The sequence below is a fragment of the Astatotilapia calliptera genome, chromosome 2, assembly GCF_964374335.1.
Source record: "Astatotilapia calliptera chromosome 2, fAstCal68.1, whole genome shotgun sequence".
Taxonomy (NCBI): domain Eukaryota; kingdom Metazoa; phylum Chordata; class Actinopteri; order Cichliformes; family Cichlidae; genus Astatotilapia; species Astatotilapia calliptera.
Window position 1 is genome coordinate 33,674,714 of NC_137423.1, and position 23,228 is coordinate 33,697,941.

Below are 23,228 nucleotides of genomic sequence, written 5' to 3' on the forward strand. Positions count from 1 at the left end.
GACACATCTAAAACCTGCAGGATACCGGCCCTCGAGGCCTGGAGTTCAAGACCCTTGCTCATTGATTATATTTGATGGGGGGGGTTCTATCCAGGTATGCCGTTACTACATGGTCAGTATGTTTGGCATCACTGTCATGATGAAAAATCAAGCTATTGCCAATCAGATGCGTTCCAGATAGTATTGCATGGTGAATGAAAATCTCACAGTACTTTTCTGAATTCAAAATTTCATCAATTCTGAAAAGATCTCCAACACCACCAGCTCAAATGCACCCCAAACCATGACTCTCAACTGTGATGGCGATAAACCACGGGTGGGGAACTCCAGGCCTCAAGGGCTGGTGTCCTACAGGTTTTAGATGCGTCCTTGATCCAACACGGCTGATTTAAATGGCTAAATTACCTCTTCAACATGTCTTGAAGTTCTCCAGAGGCCTGGTAATGAACTAATCATTTGATTCAGGGGTGTTGACCTAGGCCCTTGAGGCATGGAGTTCCCCACCCCTGCTGTAAACATTTAAATTAGTACCGCTCTCCTGATCTCTTCCGGATATACTGACAGTGAATTGAAAATTACTCTGTAAGACTCGTTACTGATTCTAGTGACAGTCAAGTTCTTGCGTTGTTCAAAATTATGTGCTTTTGAAGCAGGCTGCTAGTAACAAGCATTTAGAAGGCCTGGAGAACTATTGCTCAAGACCACTTTAATAATTAGAGGAAATTCTGGCTCCTTGGAAGCATAGACATTAAAGGTGGCTCAAGACCATTACTCTGTTTTTTAATTTATTTTTTTATAATTGAACAACACTTCATACATATACATATAGTGTTACACAGTACAAGTGAGTTGTTTGACATTTATAATGTGCTATCAAACAGCATTAATGTTTGGTCATGGATTTTTTTATTTTTTTTTTAATTTCACAGTAACTTTACAGTGCCCCCATTATACTTCTACTTCTTTTTCATAATCTACTTTACTGTTACAATGGTGACTGCTCATATTAAATATGATTGATGTTTCAGATAAGGAGGCTGTTGTTTGCACAGGTAATTCTTTCTCTGTTTGATCAGTTTCAGGCAGTACTTTCTGTTCCTTACCTGGCTCTTGGCTTTGATGCCAATGAGAGGTCATATCCTTAATATTGTCATCTTGGGCACACAGCTCTGTAATTCCACCAAGCTGCTCTTCAAATCTTTTGCTTCCAAAACTTTTAATTTCCTTACAGGAAAACATGTCAGTTCAACTTTGTTACACTTCACATTTTTCCATGGTTGTTCATGCCCCATCTGAATTGGCTTTATTCCCCACCACTGGGGCCTCCACCATAGTTTGATATCCACTGTTTTAAAGGGAGGTGAATTAGAGCCTCTTGTTTACAACGGTTAGCTCTGACTTTGACAAATCAGAATTTACCTTCATTCAGCTTTGATTAAGCAGATGTGCTTCAGGGAGACAGTAGAGACACTGTTAATGTACATATTAGATCCCACCATTCAGAGCAAAGCAGAACTCATGTAAGAGATCGGTGCTAATGAATCTTTGCATATCTGTTTTGTCGTCTGTTTTTCAGTCCTTCGTCGCATTAAAGTCACCTTTCTAGACACTATCGTCCGCATCGAGCACCAGCCCTTGGACCTGGAAACAGGCGTTGCCTTAGAAGTGCACATTAAAAGGTGAGTTCCTGCTTCCTTTTTCCTAACGGAATATGAGCTGCAAACAGGAAAAACTAGACCTGGTTTTCACTGAAGGTTATTTTACATACTTACAGTTACAGCCTCATTGATACTACAGTTAGAGTAGTAACAACATTTCCAATAGTAATGGAAACACTTTTAAACACATAAATGTATAACTTGTGCTTCAGTAGTTCATCTGACAGTAACTTTACTTGCCTTTTAAAGTCACATTGTCTTCATTCAGTGTATTAAAGGGAGCAATATGTGTTTGTGTGTTTATTTTTCTACATTTACGTTCACTAGAAATTCCTGAAATTTGCAAATGAAATAATAGTAGGCTTACTTGGAATTGATGCTTAAGTGGAAAATTAAGCCGTAGCTATGCTGTAGCTGCAAACCCCTCTGAAACCCTACGTTGTAACCTGGCGTGCACTTTGATGTGTGTCGGTACAACACAGCCGGTGTGATTGGTCTGTTCAGTACTGTTGATACCTCCTGTGCACTTCTGGCGACTTTTTCCCTAGATTTGCATTTATCAGTGATAGAATAATAATCATTGCACCAGTTTAAGGACTCAAAAATGTCAGCAATTTCACAGAAGGTGATAGCTGAAACGGTCAGAATGGATGTGGAGGAATGAACAAGCAAAACTTGACGGACAAAACTGACCACAACAAAGAGCGTATGCCCAGGCACATGAAAGACTGGGACACAACCACAAGGTTATTAACACATAGTGCACCAGCACAAGGATAAGTGGTGGCAACAGCGTCGGCCGCTTCCAGAGTTACGTCGTAGGTTCTACAAAGATTCCCCACAGAAGTCAGAAATCAGGCCCTATGATCGTAATCCGCAGCTTCAAGAAAGCTCCAAATGTGTTCACCAATAGTGTCATATTTTAACCTTCTATCTAACTGTAACATTACCAGTATTCGGCTGAACAGTGGCTACAGATAACTGCAGCCTGTGCTTGAGGTGTTGTCAATAATAGAGTGTCTGTGACCGTGACATTCATTGATGACTATGGACACTAATGAGTCACTGATGCTGCGTATGAAACACCAGAATTATATATAGAGAGAGCTGTTCCTAATAGTTTGATGTATTCGTGCTGCATTGTTGACATAACATTGGAACCATTTCCAACTGCAGTAGTCAAGCATGGTTAAATAAAATGCACTAAACCTAGTTTAAAGCATAAAATACTCTTTCTGTTTTATTATTACAAATGACCCCCAATTTTTTATTTTCAGATAGATCTTATAACTTTAAAAAATCCTTAATCCAAGCCTAAGAAGACAGGAGAGGATGTAAGTTGTCATAATCAAGAAAGTGTTTTTAGCTCTCAGGCTACTTTTAGGCTGGCTGGACTTTAAATGGGATAAATCACAGTACTTTTTAAATTTCCAAAAGTTGAATCTGTTCATCTGGACGTAGCGTTTTTGTGGGAGAAACGTTTCGTCACTCATCCAAGTGACTTCTTCAGTCTCGACAACGCTACGTCCAGATGAATAGATTCAACTTTTGGAGATTTACTTTCCTGGATGATTGAGAATGCATCAGGATACTTTTTAAATTATTTAAACTATAGTTGCTAATATTTTTTTTGACAATCGCAAGTTATTATCTGAAAAGGAAGGTAAAGATTACTTTAAATAGACTTGGATTACAGTATGTTAAGATTCAATATTGAGGAAGGGTACAAGAGGTGATCGAAGAATAACCACACCGATCCGGCCGGGTGAAGTCAAACGATGATTTTAATGAATACACGCGTGGGAAGACACTCTGTACGCAGACAGCCAGTAGTCTTCAACTTAATCAAAGCATGAACAGATATTTTATAGCATCAGGGTTTGTTTACTGACGCCCCTTCATACGTCACAGACACATTTTATACATAGATCAGATCAACATCATCATGACTTTTCACCCAGAAAATCATCTCCTATTTTCATGGCTTGGTACTTTCCGTTCTTATCTTAAAATGAATTGTTCCTCTTTCTTGCTGAGACAACAAGGACGGTTCCTCTAAATAAATTTAACTCTATGTGTGTGTGTCACGACCTCACATGCTCTTTCTCAATTCACCTGTTGCACTTCTGACCTTTTACCAGACCAGAAGCTCACTGAGACTATGTGTATGTCTTCTACTAAATAAATGTTTTAATCAAGAACCTCTACTAAAACCTTAATATAAAATGATAAAGCTATCTGTTACATTGTTAAAGCCTCGTCTTAGCCTGCGGCTCAAAATAACTTCCTGGTTTCACTTCTGCATACAACTTCCTGTCAGCCTGCAACTCAGTCTTTCTGAAAGAGACACTGTTTAAACCTTGGAATGCAATATCCATGCTGCAAATTATATTATTAATGCAATAACAATTATTTAACAATAGCAGTAAAATAATTTCCCTCCTCGACACTCCCCCTTTTGACCTCTGAAAACCAGAGGTCACAATACATTGTGTCCTCACGCAGACCCTTCTCTGGTGGTCTCGAACCTCGAGATCTCCAGGATCCTCGCCCCTCCTGTGGTCGCCGAGATCAGTCTTCTGCAAAGGAAACAAAACACCTTTTCTTGCATCTCCCTAACTTATCCTATCTGGGACTCTTTAATTAAAAGCATGATCCTAATTATGCTCTTAACTTATTGACTTGTATTTATGTATACTCTTCAACGTTACTCATCACTTTAAACTCTTTGAGCCCTGCTTTCACGTCCAGTTGCTCGCTCTATTTTCCCTTATCTGATCATCAACATCCTGTGCACAAATTGTCGCTGCTGCAAGTTAATCTACTCCAAAAGAAAACAACCACTTTAATCAATTAAGTTCAAGCATATAAGCAATTACTCCTGTATACATTTCATCATAGCTAAATGCTGCCTTGAAACAACTCCTATGTGTTAACACTAACTTCATTTTAAAACCTCACATTTCCTATGTTATCACCTGTTTCGGTATAGCCTTTTTATTTCATTTTGCTCCTTTTAATGTAACAATACCTCCTAATTCTAGTTTATCAGACTTAACCAAAATATATGCTTTCCTTCCTCTTTGGTCCTTCTTTAAGTTCAGTTAAAAGCTAAATGAATTTAAGGCCTTTTGCCTGGAATCAATACTGTCATGTGTGTTTCTTAACTCTGTGTCTGTAAGCGTGTGCAATCCTTCATGAACTCATATTATCCTCACAGTAGATTGGCTAATCATAGCGCTAGCCAAAGGCTCGTGACCCTCCAGAGACAAATTTGAGCCACAACTCCTTTAAAAGCACAAAATGCAATATGTATAAAAATCATTTCTATTTATAAGCTCCCCCTTTTATCCTAAAAATACCTCCTATGTAATATCTGTATGTGTAAGCCTACATTATAACCACTTCTTCTAAAGATCAAAAAATCAAACCTGTTCTACCCCTTCAACCCTCACTAATTTTCCCTCTAAGATTTATTCACAGCTTTGAAAAACTGGCATTGTATCTTCTAAACAGGATTCATGGTCCTGGGCCATGTTGGCCCAGCATTCTTGGTTCCTTGTATTTTCGCTCCTTATTTAGGCCAGGTTTTCTGAGGTGTCCTGTTGTGGTGTTCCCTAAGTGTTTTTTCCCTTTGTGACTCTTACCCCCTTGTGCCCCTCTGTCTATTTATGAGCTCTCGTCTCTCTTTGTGTTTATTCCATGTTTCCCCCAGCCTGTTATGTCTGTGTTCTCCCCGTGCTCTGGGTGTATTTAAGTTGTGTCTTCTGATATTGTAGTTCCTGGTTCGTCTATATTGTTTCCCCTCGGTCTCCCTGCGTCTCTTGTGTATTTCCCCGGACCTCCCTGCATCCTCGTTTCTGGTTTGTGTTATTAGCTTACCCAGTTTTCCGGTTTCTTGTTTTTCCACCAGTGCTGTTTTGTGCCCACCGTTGTAAATAAATATTCACCTGCACCAGAGCTGCCGCCTTTTGGGTCCTTTTCTACAACTCCACACGGCTTGCCTCGCAAACCGTGACAAGTTCACTTTTAATCCTTTAACCTTAACTTAAAAATACCAGTTTCAGTTTTACCATATCCAAATGATCAAAAACCCAAAAGGTCCTAAAATGATCCTAAATTATTAAGCAATTAAATTATTAAACCCTAAACCCCCCTTTATCTTGATACATTTCATGTGTCAAGATACTATACAAAACTTAAAACTGCTCAGTTTTCCCCACTCATGATCCAATCTATGTCATAAAAATAAACTTAAAACAGAACAGTTATCAGTCATGTGTTTCTACAATTAATGGTAACTGAGTTACATCAAAAAATATTTCCCCTTTAGCATTTGGCATTCTCCCAACAATATACTATAATCTCATAATCTAACCCCACCTAATAAAACAAAACAGAAATTTTCTCTGGTAAAAACAAATTGTTTGTCCACATTTATTCACCCTCACATTCACTCACATGCAGTCACACCATATATTTGCTGATAGTGGAGCTTCCCGCACGATCAGATACTCCACCCTCAGCAAAATGAGCTCAGTCATTTTTATTTTCCATAGGGAAATATTTCTTTATGCTTTTGGACTGGATTGACTCGCATAAAATCCTTTTTACAGGGACTTACGACCTTGATCAGTCCCCACAGGTAGCTCTCCTCAGCCAATTGTAATCTGGAAAGCCCCCTTATATTTGCTCCTCCCGAGAACTTTCAGCGCCGTTATTCACTGTTGCAGGCCTGCTTAAAACAGAAATGAAAAAAAAATAGAGCTGATTGTTAGCTCATAAAAACAAAACAAAATCACCTGACAGGTTTTCTTTAAGTGCACTGTTACAAAATAATGGGCCCAATTTAGACATGTCCATGTTTCCTAAAACTCCCTCTATTAAAAACAAAAACAACAACAACAACCTACCTGACAAAATCAACCCATCACCACAACAACCTTAAACACACAAATCTTGCCACCACATAATTTCACCTCCTCAATACACCAAAAGTCTCATTAAAACCACTCAATTTGCAAACAAAAATCACCCCCTTATACTCTTAAATTCAGCATAAGACCCCTTACGACATCATATAATCACTAAACTATAAATTTCCTACCCCAATCTGCACTTCTCGTCTCTGCTATGCTTCCTCTTCCTGAAAGTCACAGTCACACACACACTCAGGAAGTTCTTTCGTCACCACACACTCCAGCTAATTTGCATACTGAGTCATCTCTCAAGAAGCTGTAACAACAGAAACATATGTTTAAACATTCCCAACTCATTAAATCATTTTATTTCTCCCAACAGTGATCACTAGTGTTGATCACTCAGTACGAGAGCACTCCTAAGTCACTCTTTTTTTAAAACTACTTTAATCCCTTTTTCGTTTTCATAACTCCCTTTGTCATATGGCTTATTCTATTCCTCAATTACAAACTCAAATGTATTTTATTAAACATTCACACCCTTGTATCATTCATACAAAATAGCAAGCTGTTCTTCATTGCCTATGTTTGTGTTCTTAGCTAGGTTTAATCAGTGTCTATGCATTAAACTCCATGAGCTTGTCTTGTCTTGTCTTTATAAGTTTAATGCATTTTCTGTTTGTGTGTGTGAATTTGCATATGGTGCTTTTACAGTGTGTCAGACTCCTTCATAATTTTGCCTTTAAACAGTCAATTTTCTCCTCCCCAAATTTACTAACCCAAATTCTGATTTCCTACCTTAAATAGCAGCATTCCTTGTCCTCAGCCAGAAGGTAGGGCTCCACTTGCCACTTTCCACCTCCACCCTAGCCCAGCGGTCTTACCCGTCAGGTCCGAGAGTATTCGTGACTGTGCCTGCCTTAGGTTGTCCCAGGGTTTCGAGGTGGGATCTTACCCGTCATGGGCTATCCAGCCTTCCATACTCGCCTGATACGGGGCCCAAGTGGGCAGGGGAGGGAACACACTGGCTCTGGGAATTAAAGGAATGTAAGCTGCTTCCTTCATTGCATCTTATGTTAAACTATCTCTATAATAAGCTATCTCAATTCTGACTCCTTCCTAGAATAATTTCACATATGGCACTTTGTGTATGTGTGTTTTCTATTCATTAATGTAATTGTCAGTTATTTTCTCTCTTCATTTTACTTTATTTATCTGTTTGTTTGTAACGTTCTACTTTAGCTCTACTAAACCTTGATGTAAAAACAATACTCCCTTATTTCACGCACACACTCTGCCTTTTGCCTACGCACACACTTCTCTCTCAGACTTCCTCTGTTCACACATCACCTTGCACTCACTCTACTATCAACTTTCATAGTGTTATTATTATTTAGTATTTTGTACACCTCACACAGAATCATTCAAATCGAGTACTCACAGCATTCACATCACAACCTTCAACTTTCACTTTCGATCCTGCAAGACGCAGAGATGGACATCTCCTTCACCTAACATAAAACTAAATTACCATATCAACATACAATTACTGAAATTCAAACTCAAATACACCGTTTGTTTTAATAAAGTCAAAGAGTAAACCGGTGTACCAAGTGTATGTACTTATGTGTTTTAAACTGAAAGAAAAAGAAACTCAAACTCTTATAACATCACTCATGCCTCTCTCAAGTTAAAAACACTTCCGAACTTTAAGACATCCTACTTTACATCACCAAAGAAATACCTCTCACACCTTTATTCATCATTCAAAACCTTCTAGTCACCGCATTCACACTTAAACTGTGACTAGAGTTAAGGAATATAACTCAACACACTTTCCTAAGAGTATTTTAGACATGCTTGTCATAATCAAAAAGAGCAAGTAAAAAACAAACAAACAAAAAATTGAAACCTCCATTAATTCTCACCGCACACACAAGAAATTGAAAAAATAAAACCCACCAGCAACTAATGCTGGAGAAAAGTTACTACTGAAAGTGATGTGTTAGTCTTAAGTATATACAGTGCACTCAATATATTTATATATCTACATCCAAACTCAGTCAATTACTATACATCCACTACGGCAACTCAAAACTTTATTTATAGTCCTCTAATAAACATGAATGGCATTTTAAACACACACTCAACAATGTTTGCAGCAGTATTTGTAAAACCAACTGTGGCTTAAACAGTTCACTGCTTACTCATTTGCATTTTCACTCACACACACACCTCCAAAAATAGCAGCAGGCAGTCAGTGCATTACTGACTCGACACACAGAGATCTCTTATTACAAAGACGTCTTATATTTACAACTACTGTCAGATCTGTCAGCTTTAGCGCCTAACCAATTTCGACAAATTTAAAATAACCGCCCACCAATTAACCAGTATCAAGACTTTAACTGTTTCTGGCCTCATTTCTAAAATCCCTAACTCAATTTAAAAGCGTCAACCAACCCAAACTTTGCCTGAAGCTCTATTTTTGGCATTTCACAGCCAAGGCTTACCTCGAAGTGTTAAGTTAAAGTTACACGCCCGAAGACCAACTTCTCCTGTCCAAAAAAGCGCAGGTACCGTTGCAAACGGTAAGGAGACTCTAACTCCTAGCTTAATTCCGGGATGCCCTGTACCCCACAGCTAAACCACACTGAACTAACCCTCTTCGCCGAGAGGTCAATGTCGCGCGTCCACGACAAGGAGGGAGCGTAACCTCCGGGCTCTGCGCTTCCTAGCAGACTCGAACTGCCGTTCTAGAATAATTTATAATATTTTGAAACAACAATCAACACCTGAAACAAGTGTATAACTGAAGTAGGTGCAACCTAGTGGTCAAATGGAGACTCCAACTCACAAAATGACCGCTCAGGTCCACTCTTATGACCAAATTTGGACTCTAACCAACACAATAACCAATTCCCTACCAACTACTTGAGACTCTAACTCAATTTCTTTGGGACTTCAACCCATTATTTAAACTTTTCTTATCAGACTCTTAACTACTTTCATTTCTTCTTAGCAGAACTCTAACTGCTTCAACTCATGAGATTTTCATCAAAATCAAAACAGACATCCACCAGTAACTTCAGTGAGTAGACTTAAATTTTATCATGTCCAATTTGGCACACTTTGGAAATAATTCAACAGGTAGTGCCTTACCTTTTGGATAAGCCGGCTTATGCCCACTCACTTAGACCACTGGAATTCACGTCTGCCCGTCAGACCACCCAAGACCCCGGATTTCTCCGTCCAAACCTCCAACTCTCCTTCCCCAATAACCGGACGAAGCCCCCAAATGTTAAGATTCAATATTGAGGAAGGGTACAAGAGGTGATCGAAGAATAACCACACCGATCCGGCCGGGTGAAGTCAAACGATGATTTTAATGAATACACGCGTGGGAAGACACTCTGTACGCAGACAGCCAGTAGTCTTCAACTTAATCAAAGCATGAACAGATATTTTATAGCATCAGGGTTTGTTTACTGACGCCCCTTCATACGTCACAGACACATTTTATACATAGATCAGATCAACATCATCATGACTTTTCACCCAGAAAATCATCTCCTATTTTCATGGCTTGGTACTTTCCGTTCTTATCTTAAAATGAATTGTTCCTCTTTCTTGCTGAGACAACAAGGACGGTTCCTCTAAATAAATTTAACTCTATGTGTGTGTGTCACGACCTCACATGCTCTTTCTCAATTCACCTGTTGCACTTCTGACCTTTTACCAGACCAGAAGCTCACTGAGACTATGTGTATGTCTTCTACTAAATAAATGTTTTAATCAAGAACCTCTACTAAAACCTTAATATAAAATGATAAAGCTATCTGTTACATTGTTAAAGCCTCGTCTTAGCCTGCGGCTCAAAATAACTTCCTGGTTTCACTTCTGCATACAACTTCCTGTCAGCCTGCAACTCAGTCTTTCTGAAAGAGACACTGTTTAAACCTTGGAATGCAATATCCATGCTGCAAATTATATTATTAATGCAATAACAATTATTTAACAATAGCAGTAAAATAATTTCCCTCCTCGACAAGTATGCTCATTTTTTTTAAACCTCAATGCCCTGCACACGTCTTTCTGTGTCCCTCATATGTCATGACGTTATTGGCATTTTGCTGTGAGACTGATGACTCTCTGTTGTCCTGGCATATTGACAAAGCTGCACAGGTTGAGTTTTGCTGATCTGTGATCAGAGGCCACAAGGGCAGAACTGATTCAGGTCAAGTGAGGCATGTTACACATGCAGTGTTTGTTAAACAGGAGCTTCTGCTTCAGCTGTCCTGGTGCTGAAGGCACTGATCGTGTAAGTGTGTATTTCTGGTCAGAATATTACGTTGGTTATCAGCATATCATTAATTACACAACTGGTGTTTTGTCACATTGAAACCAGTTTGCAGGTGTAATGTCTTCCTCTGTTTCCACCGTTATTTTCTTCTCACTTAAATTTGCTGTTAGCAATAAATGGTGTACATTTCTGATTTTGCCATGTTGTTCCAGGCTGGAGTATTTCGACGAGGCAGTGCGCGATCCAGCCAGCCAGACTGCCGTGCCTGTCGACATCCACCAGCCACCCGCCTTCCTGCACAAGATCCTCCAGCTGAGCGCTGTTCAGCTGTTCTATGATAGCAATGGCATAGTACAGGTGATGGAGACCACGCTGCCTCAGATTTCTGTATCTTTTCTATTTTATTTTCTTTATTTCTTTTACCTTTAGATTTTTTTTTTTTGCAACATTTTTAGTTTTCATTTGGAATACAAGTAATCAGACTAACAAATGTGGACAGCTTTGGGGACACGTTGCAGATATGACACAGACATGATCTGCTGATGTTTAAACTGAGACTATGTTGGGGGAAAACTCTGTAAAAGACCCAGGAGAAATAAAGACACAATGAGACAAAGTTACTTTCTTTATCAAACGTGTACACGGGTGAGCTGCTAAGGACAACTCACACCATGCACAGTGGCTTGGTAATTTTTATAGGAAAGACAGTGAGAACAGGATAAGAAAATACAAAACAAATAAAATAAACAACTCCATATGTGGCGCTAGTCTCGTCAGCAGAGAGCTGGGAGAAGGCTGTGAGAGATAAAACAATCTAAAACAATACGTCCCAAAACAGTATGTCTTTGCTGAGAAAGTCTAAAAAGATAATTCTAAACTAATCTAACCATAGGCAAAGGGCAGACAAAAGGCATCTTTGTACATTTAAAAGAAGGTAAAGAAACATAGAATCATTTTTCCTGTAACATTCCCTCCTGTTTAACTTATTTTAAATGTATACAACAATTGTCTATGAAAATTATTTATTAAGTATCTTAGGCCATTTTTAATTTCCAAAATTTTCAAAATGTCAGCATAGCAGAAATGGCAGTCATTTGGTCTAAAGAATAAAACAAAAGAAAATAATAAAAAGAAAAACATAGTAAATGAAAATCAGAGTAAATGAAATAACAAGTGGAATAAACAAGAAAAAATAATAAAACTACAAAAAATAAAGGATAAAAACCTTATATTTTAAAACGAAAACTTACAAAAAATAAAAGGATAAAAAGTAAAATGAAAACTTTATATTTAAAAATGATGAAAACCTAATATGTAAAATGAAAACTTCAAAAAATACAAGGATGAAAACCTTATATTTAAAATGATGCAAACCTTAAATTGAAAACTTTATGTTTAAAACTGAAGACTTCAAAAAAAAATAAGAGTATGAAAACGTTATAAAAATGAAAAACTTCATGTTTAAAAGTCAAGACTTCAAAAAATAAAAGCATGAAAACTTGCATAACCTACTAATGTTTTAATCAGTGCATGATCACTTGACAAGTCATTTTTAATCACCACGTCATTTATTAGCAGCTAGTACAAGTTCTCCTCTAACAGAATTGCAACGGGATGTTGTTCTTCTTGAGGCACGGCAACATAAGCAGTCATTGTAGTTGTTATCATCTTTGAAATCATTACTCTTAGGCATGGCAACACACACAACACTAATATGAGCAGTGCTATCATGATGAGACCTAGAAGGAAAAATGGCTTTGCTACAGCAGCCAGCCATGAACCGCTGAACAGCCAGTCCAGCCAGCTTTGTGCTGCAGCTGCTCCAGGTGTGTGTTCAGTGACATATTTTTGCAGAGCGGTCAAATTCTGCAAAGCTTCATAAATGTCTCCTCCAGCTTTGTATCCATCAGGGATAAAAGTGCAACATGTTTCCCCGATCAGCTTGCAAACTCCTCCTTGTGATGCTGTTAGCAGGTCTAGAGTCAGTCTGTTCTGCAGCACCATCGTTCTGATGGCCTGCTGTTCTCCTGCTAAGACGGTTCCCAGGGTCTTAGTCAAGTTGATGTGTCGTAGCAGAGCATATCGGTTGATCTCCACGTGATCCCGCACCTCGGCAACTCCAATGCCGGGGATCAAGCTCTGTAAGAATTTCACTCCTCCTCCCCAGATGCGAAACTCTCCCGGCACTCCAGTGTCCACGGTAATGCCGAAAGAATTGGGGGAGGCGATGTCCACTTCACGTCTCTGCCGGCTGCTTGGGTGATGTGCAACACTTTGCATGAAGAAAACGTGATCTGATAATTCCACCAGGGCGCACAGACCTCCCCAACCTTCAGGGAGTGACAGATAAGCCTTGTTGCCACATAGGAAGTACCAGTCAGCCAAAACTCTGGTTCCTCTGCTGCTGGGTGCCGTCCGTGCACATCCTGTCTGGTACTGAGTCTTTGTTTGTAGTGGCATTCGGTAGCTGTAGTTGGAGCGACAGTTGAGGCTCATCAGTGTCGCGTTACTGGCACAGGTTTCGTTGAGTGAACAGTCCATACACTTCCTCTCGTTCCTTGGTGGGCAGAAAGTGTATATGTATTTGCATAGCAGTCAGTTTTATTATTCAAGTAAGCTGTAGTGTTCATAAACTGCCACCAGAAATTAGTGGCATAGCCATGGGGAAACTTGGTGTACTTTCCTTTGTCATACAGTGTCTGCCTTTTCTCCATATAACGTGACTTGTTGTCCCTCACGGAAGCAAAGGTGAGGAGCCCGGCCATGGTCAGGGCCGCTGCAGTTGATAAGAGCCACCACCTCATGACGACGGAACACACCCTCCTGTCGCGAGTAGACCCCCCGGCCAGGAAAGCTGACCCCTCCACCGGGCGAGATCACAACAAGTAGGCAAGCCTGCCGTCAGCTGTGTTTAGATGGCTTCACTGACTCGCCTGCAGTGACTCTGATGGACCCAGGATGGTCGTTCCGCAATTTTGCAAGCGGTCGGTGTAGTGAGGAGGACTTGGTATGGCCCCTCCCACCTGGGTGTGCTCCAGTTTTTCCTTTGGAGCACCTTGATCAGAACCCAGTCACCGGGCTTTAGTCTGCAAGACACTGGAGAAACATCATCAGGTTGTTGATTATGTACAATGATCTCTTTGTTTTCTAACAGCTTAGACATCCATTCTGCTAATGTGTTTTCTCTGATTGCTTTGTCTATTGGTTGACTGGTAATAGGCAGTGGAAACGGCCTGCCATGAATGATTTCAAATGGAGTTAGTTTATGGGAGCCTTGTGTTAAGCGCATCCACATCTTCACTAAACCCAAACATTCAGGCCACGGCCTTCCTGTTTCTGCCATGCATTTCCTGAGCCTTTGTTTTATAGTGCCGTTAGTTCTCTCTACAAGGCCTGCGCTCTGAGGGTGATAAGCACAGTGGTGTTTTATGCTGAAACCGAGTGCTTCAGAGACCTTAGTGATGACATCATTTACAAAATGAGTGCCGTTGTCTGATCGTATCAAAGCTGGGATGCCATATATGGGTATGAAGTGATTGCACAGGCACTTTGCTACTGAAATTGCATCTGCCTTTTTCACTGGATAGATTTCCGGCCACTTTGAGAACACGTCTATAACCACTAGGGCGTATTTTGACCCTTGACATTCGCTTAGTTCAATAAAATCCATATGAATTGTGTGAAAAGGATGAGGCGGAGTTGGAAAACGGCCTCTTTGTGGTCGCAGGTTACCCTGAGCATTATATTTTTGACACGTCATGCATGTTCTGACAAATTGTTTTGCTGAGGTTTCAAAATTTACAGTGTAGAATTTACAGTGTAGAAATGAGAGTTGACAATACTGGTCAGTCCCCCCGTTGACAAATGCGTACAGCCATGAGTCACTAATGCCGCCATTTTGTGGAGGAATTTTGGCAACACTGGCTTGCCATAACACATCATTAAGTCGTTTGTCAGAACTGCACCGTGTTTTAGCCATTTTGCCTGCTCTGCTGTGCTTGCTGCTTTTTGTTCATTTTTCAACACATCCAGTGGAATCTGATGTGTGTTTACTGCCATCAATGTCATGTTTGCCTGTTGTGCCGCCTATTTTGCTGCTCTGTCAGCAAAATTGTTGCCTGTAGTAATGAAAGAGTCAGTAGGCGTTGTAAGAGGTTGGCATACTGGTTTGCCAGTTGGTGTAATCATTCCTCTGGTTTTCCAGATTTTTTGCAAAATGATGCACAGCAGAGAAAACATACTGGCTGTCTATATAAATGGTTATTTGTTTATCTTTGTGTATTTCACATGCGCAACAATCTCGTGTGAAGTGACCTTCCTCTCCACGGTTCTAGCAGGCGTTGTCTCTATGTTATCTGCTGTTTCTGCGTGGCTGTCTGCGGCCTCGGTGTGTGTGACTTTGCTCCCCTCTCTGTTCCTGATAGCCACCTGCGAATTAGTGTTTTAGTCTGTTGTCAACAGTCAGCCTTATTTTTAAGTTACAGAATGCTTCTCCCTTTTTTTGGTTTTTGTTTTTTTTGTTTGGGAGAACAGATGCAACTCTACATTTTCACTTAAGGCAGTTTTAGATAATTTCTAGTTCTTCAAACAATGCATGGATCTCACACATTTCAAACTTTCAAGTTAGGGTTGTTTCCCATTTATACAAATATATATATTTAACTTTGCATTGCTCACAGCTCATAGCTCACAGCTCTAAACCTAGGCATTTTTCAGTCATTTGCCTAATCACTATGTGTCACTGTGATTCTCAAGTATGGTCACAAGTTCGTTTAAATTCGTTTCCAAAACCAACAAAATAATCAAACAAAAACAAAAAACATAAACGTGTCAGGACACAAAAGAAAAAGAGGAAAAAAAAAGAAAAATGCTGCCACCCGAACAAGGCAGAAGTCTGCATATGTTGGCTTTTAATAGCATGCAGCTTGTAACATACTAGACTAATGTGCCTGTGTTAATTCAGCTCCATATTATTGTGTGAAGTTTCACTGGGTTGGGAGTGGTTTTGTGTGTGTCACATTTTTGGTGAGCCAATGGCTGGAATGGGGTTGGACTAATTAGAGGCAGGTGTACTTGATTGCACTGATACACTGGTCTACTTATAGCCCACACTACAACCACTGCTGTTTTGTTTTGTCTCTCTGTGCAGGTATGTAATGTGATGAAATCAGATATGATTGGGATGGATTGGTTTTGCGCTATGAATTTTATATTAAGTGTGTCGTTTTGTCTCTCTGTGCAGTCCAGGGCCTATTATATGCCACAGCCTAAAGGCAGCAGAGTTCCAGAGGCTTGAGTGACCACTGACTATATGCTTGCAGGGTGGTGGGTCTCCAAGGACAACTTCTAACCCTGTTAAAGGCAACATGTGGGGTGCAACTTGGCTGTGTGGCATAGCTGGCTCTGGCCTTGGGACTGTGGTTTTATACAATTCTTAAGTGGGACACTGGACTGTTTTATCTTTTATCTCTTGATATATTTTTCGTCAATAAATTATCTTTTTTAGAATTTTATTGACTGACATCTTTTTGCCCATGACTGAAACGGTTGGTCAGACCTAGAGTCTTTCTTTGGGCAGAATAGCAGCGTCTGCTCTAAAAGAAACAAATAAATAAAAAGAAAAGAAAATGTGGAACATGCTCATCAGCTTAGCAGTGTCTACATATGTAATTCAGCTTCTCAATCCTGTAGTTTTAGCTGTTGTCTACAGGGTTTTGCTTATTGGTTGTTATTATAGGTGTGCTCTATCTCAGCAATGTGTCATTCTAGAATGATAAGTTTCAAGCTGGTCAAGTGCCTCTATGCACTTCATTAGTTTAGTTATTCTCCGTATTGTCGTCATCTCACATGTCATTACACTGAGTTTCAGCAAACCTTAAGCTTGATGCAGACTACTGCTTAACAATTATCCACCTCACATCATAGCCAATTAAGGTGCCTCTTCATATTAATATTATGTCATTGTTCATATTATACCCTTTGTCTTATATAACAGCAATAGCATATTATAATATTTTATCAGTGTGTACCACTATACTACTCCTGAGCCAATTTGTTAGTTAGATCATCTTATTCGGCAAACAGATAATTTAGAATTCATCCAATCTGCGGTCACATTTGTTCTCTCTGTTGCATGGCGGACCAGGCAGTTCTATTATAATGTATTATTTATATTTTATTTTGTATCCATCAAGGGCTTCAGATGACCTGCAGAATCATCCTTTTCCCAGGGTGGAGACAGTTACCTTTTCACACACTGTCCTTGGCTGAACAGTGACACAGCCTTAATATACTTTATTTATCTTATTAAAATATTTTCGTGTGAATTATTTGCTTTATATACATTTTATACATTGTGGGCATGGTCATCATGCCAACTGTGTTTCATTGTTAATATCACTTTACAGGTTGTTATCCTTGCTATTATTAATTTCTACGGTAACTTTCCCTTTGTTCATCTTTATTTCGTACTTTTTATATTTATATCTACTCAGTGGGGTCTGTTTTCAACCCTTTTAAACTACTTCAAACTACTTTGATCTCTAGTTTTCACTTAATAAGGGATTATTAAGTTCTTCCTGATATGGGTGTTGCTGCAGATGCGGCTGCAGGAATGAGTGATGGCTTTCTAAAAGGGTTGTGGGAACTGCACAGTGTCTCGTCTTCTGGTTTTACTAAACTGGCAGTTGAGTTCTGTTCTTCTGACTGTTTATATTTTGTTTTCTTAAATCTCTCAGTTTACAGACACTGTTTTTGTCCGGCGTCTGGACTTTTCTTTTCTCACCACTGCTCGTCAGCAGGAGTGAGTTTTAATTTCACTTGCTTGATTACCCATCTTATTTATGTATTTACTTATTTTTGTTTAAGTAATATATACACAATACAGCTGCTATCACCTTCGCTGGTATTAGAGACGAGAGTGGTTGCTCACACGCCCTTCTACTTTCGGACTATTTCCAAAAGCGGTGTGAACTTTACGAGACGGAACTCGACCGTTCTGTCAACTCACCAGCACGTCAGTGAATAGCAGTAAAAGAAAAACACAGTAGGAGCAGCTCAGTCTCTTATTGGACCGTGAAAATTCAGCTTGCTCCATTAATTAAAACAATACACACACACACACATTCACATTCACAGCTTCGACGCGCGCGCGACCGGAACCCTTATGATAAGGGGAGCTCCCAGAGCTACTTACTCCCTAGACCCAGTCTAGACCCAGCTGGGGGAGCTACCCAGAGCTCCAAAGCTACCAGTCGACGAGCTCCCAGAGCTACCAGTCGACGAGCTACGCTACCAGTCGACGAGCTTCCAAAGCTACCAGTCGACGAGCTACTTCCGCTATTTTAAATTCCCTGAATTCAAAATGCGCTTTTACGCAAGATTGTGTCAGTGTGTCTGTATCTACCTGGTCAGTGTCGCCGGGTGCGGTCCACCTCGATCGGGCCCCACCACCGTGGGCCGCTTTCTAAGACGTTGGCCAAGACCCGAATTTAACGCTCTTGGTCTTTTTCCACACACCTGGTGTGTGGGCTGTCGACAGGCGAACAACGTGGACTGGTCACGGAGATGGGACACGATGGAGGTGATCCGGCTGTCGAAGGACCAAGAAATGTTGGGGGAAAACTCTGTAAAAGACCCAGGAGAAATAAAGACACAATGAGACAAAGTTACTTTCTTTATCAAACGTGTACACGGGTGAGCTGCTAAGGACAACTCACACCATGCACAGTGGCTTGGTAATTTTTATAGGAAAGACAGTGAGAACAGGATAAGAAAATACAAAACAAATAAAATAAACAACTCCATATGTGGCGCTAGTCTCGTCAGCAGAGAGCTGGGAGAAGGCTGTGAGAGATAAAACAATCTAAAACAATACGTCCCAAAACAGTATGTCTTTGCTGAGAAAGTCTAAAAAGATAATTCTAAACTAATCTAACCATAGGCAAAGGGCAGACAAAAGGCATCTTTGTACATTTAAAAGAAGGTAAAGAAACATAGAATCATTTTTCCTGTAACAGACTATAAGATCAGTTCAGACAATCTGACTGGAGAAAGTCTGCAGCTTTTTAAAAATGTCTGACTTCACAGCTTTACAAACAGGATGATTTGTCTTTTCTTATGTGAAGTGTTGTCAGAAAATAATGTATTAAAGTACAATTTCCATAATAATGGTATGTGATACCTAGGGAGGACAAAGTGGTGTGGATCTGCTTTTTCTTTAGAACTGAATTATAATTTACAAGTGGCATTGTGTGAAGAAGAAAATGTTCCTGACTTTCATCTCTGTCTTCATTTGACAGGGTACTCCTGAGGAGGAACACACAGATTCAGCCATGGCTAGTGAGGGAGAGGAAGGTGAAGGCGACGATGATAAGAAGGAGGAGGAAGAGGAGAAGGCCAAGCCACAAGTTGCCCCTCTATCTCAGCCGCTCCTTATAGGAAGCTCCTCCGGTTTCATTGAGACCACCGTCAAGATCAAACAAAACGACATGCTGCCCGGACCAAAGGTGCACGAAGCTCTCTCATGCACACCAAGAAATGCAAAAACACAACTACTGTCTCAGGCTGACTTCTCTCTCTTTTCTTTCTCTCCGATTCTTAGCTGGAGTTGGATGGGAAAGTGGGCTGTGTCCACATGCTGCTGTCTCCTGATCAAATAACCCATCTGACAGACCTGCTGGCAGCCCTCTGTATAGACACTGGTACAGAAAAACGGGCAGTGTGATATAAACTAATTCATGGCCAGTTTTATGATTATGCCATGACCTAAAATAGTCTGTACCTTTATAAGTTAAAGAATGCCATTTTTGTCAGCTGACTCTAGGTGAAAGCAGAAGACTGGTTGAAGCATAGTTAGGTAATTGGGGGTATAGTAACATAAATAAATGATTTTAAAATTAAAGTTTTCTCTGTTTCCCCTTTATGGTCATGTAGGTTAAAAAGTATTGCCCTCGCTCATAATATTGCACCTGAAATGTATGATCCTCTGAACCATAAAGTAGTACGGGCTCACAAATTCAAGCAGTACATTGTACAGCCCCATAATGTGATAACGTCTCTGTCCTTAAACACCTACACTAGTCTGGCTTCTCCTGCTGCAGCCTGGAGCTAAACAATAATGTCACAGATATTTTTAAACGCCTCCTAAATGTGAGGTTATACACATGGTCTGTTTTCTTTTGAACCATTTTAATCAGATATTCGCTCCTCTATTACCCAGAGCCAGAGACCAAGTGCGGCAGAGTGCACAGTCGTCCGTTAGACTCGGATGACATGCGAATGATTGAGGAAGACCTCGGTAAGCAGCTCGGCTCCAGTCCCAGAGACGATGAGTGGGAAACTGAGCCTGACCTCGAGTCGTTTGTCACCGGCATGGAGAATGGAGGTACACGGATCAGTACAAGACCTCTTATACTGTGTCTGCTTCAAATGCATCCTAACATCAGGAGGACTGTTAAGAATCTGCATATTTAATTAAAAAGAAAAAGCCAAGTAAATTGTGAAGCATGAGTTGATTTATTTTGGGATAGTAAATGGTGTTTGTTCCCAATATCTTAGCTCGCAATTAATACACAGTTTCCTTTGATAGTGTCATTTAAAAAAGATACAGGACACCAGTCTGGTGTTTGATTGTGTGAGCCACAGAGAGTAGTCTGGTATTTTAATTTTATGTCCTATTCCTGAAGGTGTGTAAAACTGCTGCTCCTTTTCTTACAGGAACATGACGTGAAGAAGTGTTTGTTTACATTTCAGTAATTAATCACTCGGTGTGTCTGTATGTGTCTTCCTGCAGAAATGTTTTACTCTATGGGTCCTGCTGGGATGACGAGCAGTGTGACATCTGTCCGCTCTGGCAGTGAGCTGTCAGACAGCGACATGGAGTCTTCCACACACAGTCTAGCCAGCTTCGCACAGCCGCTGTCTGCACAGGTACACAGTGTGTGTGTGTGTGTGCGCGCGCATATTTAAATTTCTAACAGATGCCTGATTGTTCTAAGGTCCAAAAACTGTCAGAATAAATTTCTGGTTGATCTGTATTTGTATTGTGTGCTCATGCCATGAAAAGTATAAAAATATCTAGTATGATTTTTTTATTTTATTTTATTTTTTAAACAATTATTTCATTTATTTTATTTTGGGCGTTTCACAGTTGTTAACAAATGCAAAAATGTGTTTTAGCACCAATTGCAAGCACAAAGTTATGTATGTTGAAGAATAGCATGCATTAAACAGGAATTTGTAAATCTTGTTCTCACTTTGACTTTTCCTGCCAGGGCGTCATGAATTGTCCCAGGAGATATCCTGTTGCTGGCTGTCTATCTAGTCTACCCCAGGCCAGCGGCCGCAGTAGAGGTAATGTGGAGTGCTAAGTAATGGGTTTATGTTGGGAAGAGGGACGGGTGGGATATGTGTAAAATGATTTTGGTGAAAGTACACAGTTGTACATTGTCCGGCCAGAGGACTGAACAGTTTGGTTGAAGCTCACGCTCTACCTGAATACTTCAGAAAAAATGTGCTGCTATTAATTCAGGAAGCTCGAATCTTTTCAGCTTCACAAAAGCCACAAAGTTATTGATTTTTCAGTATTTTCAAGTCTTACTCTTCATTTTGCCTTTGCTATAAAAGGAGCTGAAGTGGTGAAGTAAAAATAACTAAGTCAGGGAGCATCTAATTGGTCTACCTGCAGACATACACCCTGAATTGGGTTGACAAGTTTGCATGTAGGCTGTGTTTAATGGGCAGTCTTGCAACTTTAGATGACCACAAAAAGCTTGCATGTCTGATATATATATGTACACATTAAAAAAAGTTAGATTTTCAAGAAAGTTGCTGGACTTTTCTGGGAGAAACAGCAAAAGAGAAGGGTGCCAGAAGATGGTGTTAAAATAAGGGAGTCCTGGCATTTGTGCCTATAGAAGAATCAGGAGGTCTAATATAACAAGTGTCATGATTACACTTAGTAATAGAAGCAGTGCCTTAACACTATGACAACTAAATGTAAAGCAAATTAAATTTACTTATAACCTTATATTAAGCAAGAAAGCCTGGCCATGCTTTGTCTCTATACTGAACTCTCATCTTTGCAGGACGATCACACAGCGGCCAGGCAGAGCAGCTGAAGCCTGACGCGTTGCTGCGACTGACCCTTGGCGGACTCACTCTAACCCTTCTGCAGGAGGATCCACAACCCTCCAGTGCTGACGGAGCCTCGTCATTGGCTCAGGTGTCTAAGGTGTTTTTCAAGGAGCTGACCGCCTTCAAGGACAGCATGTTCAGTGAAAGAGACTTCCATCAACTGAGAGGCGGATTCGCCAAAGCCTGCCCACGCTCAAATCTCAGGTTAAAAAATGCACACATCGTCTTTATTGTGGTTTTGTATGGAAGGACAACGAAAAATACACTTTCATAATCAGGTGCTTGTGATTGATCATTAGATGGTAGTTATATATTTCTTAAGTACTACAAACATTAATGAAGTTAGTCTGTAGGTATTGAGGAGGATGCAGATGTTTTGGGAGGGTTTTTTTTCTCCTTCTTTCCGACTTTTTGTTGGTCCTGCTTCCGTCCTCTCTCTCAAATTGCATTCACACACAGTTGGTCAAGTTTTCCCACTGAGACCAAGAGTTTGTTTCTCTTTATCGTTCTCACTGCAGATTAACAGGAGCAGCGGTGCAGGTCGCCTGTGAGATGCGGAGTGGGAGACGCCAAAACAGGGCTGTGACCTCTGACCTTTCCTTCAGCAGACTGGAGATGTTAGAGTGCCTCTGGGAGGACGGAAAGCCGGAGTACTGTGAGGTAGATCATCTCTCTGTCAGTCTGTCGAGCTTTTAAACAAAAACAGGCAGTGTTCACACTTGTGTTCGTGCTAAGAATTTAATTTTGTGAAGCATTCACATTAAAGTCAGTGTTTGCACAGTCCAGAGTAAGTTATTTCATAAGAGCATCCAAATACTTAACAAACATCAATATTTAAGGTTTTGAGAAATGGCTGTTCAGACTAAAGTTATTGTAAAATAAAGGAAAAGTGACTTAAATTAGAGTTGAAAATGTCAGATAAGAACTTCACATTTAAGATGACCTTTCCCTATTGTCTGGAAGTGGTACGTTTGTTGCTTCTTTACCACCCCAAGGGAAAAACTACAAATCCAGTCTTAACTCTCCTGTGGGTTTCTCTTTTCAGCTGCTTCAGTTCCAGAAAGCTGGTCTGTTCACAGTTGGAGCTGCAGCCAGACCGTGTGCCCAGTTACACTACAGCCTCACTGAAAAACGCCTGCGTAAGGTAAGCGTTTCTAAACACACGGCCCAGTCTTTTTAGCCATCGAGTAGTCCGCTGACTTAGCCTCTCAA

General features: G+C 40.3%; 1 protein-coding gene across 1 annotated transcript in view; it reads left to right on the plus strand.

The window, feature by feature from the left end:
• Positions 1-23,228, plus strand: part of atg2a (autophagy related 2A) — a 43,328-nt gene that overhangs the window by 3,865 nt on the left and 16,235 nt on the right. Inside the window, exons 4-13 of the mRNA XM_026143725.2 lie at positions 1,577-1,679; positions 11,093-11,237; positions 19,181-19,387; positions 19,483-19,582; positions 20,101-20,265; positions 20,674-20,810; positions 21,155-21,233; positions 21,968-22,220; positions 22,535-22,676; positions 23,062-23,160. Of these exons, the coding sequence (XP_025999510.2) occupies positions 1,577-1,679; positions 11,093-11,237; positions 19,181-19,387; positions 19,483-19,582; positions 20,101-20,265; positions 20,674-20,810; positions 21,155-21,233; positions 21,968-22,220; positions 22,535-22,676; positions 23,062-23,160 (1,430 nt within the window). The remainder of the gene's footprint in view (positions 1-1,576; positions 1,680-11,092; positions 11,238-19,180; positions 19,388-19,482; positions 19,583-20,100; positions 20,266-20,673; positions 20,811-21,154; positions 21,234-21,967; positions 22,221-22,534; positions 22,677-23,061; positions 23,161-23,228) is intronic.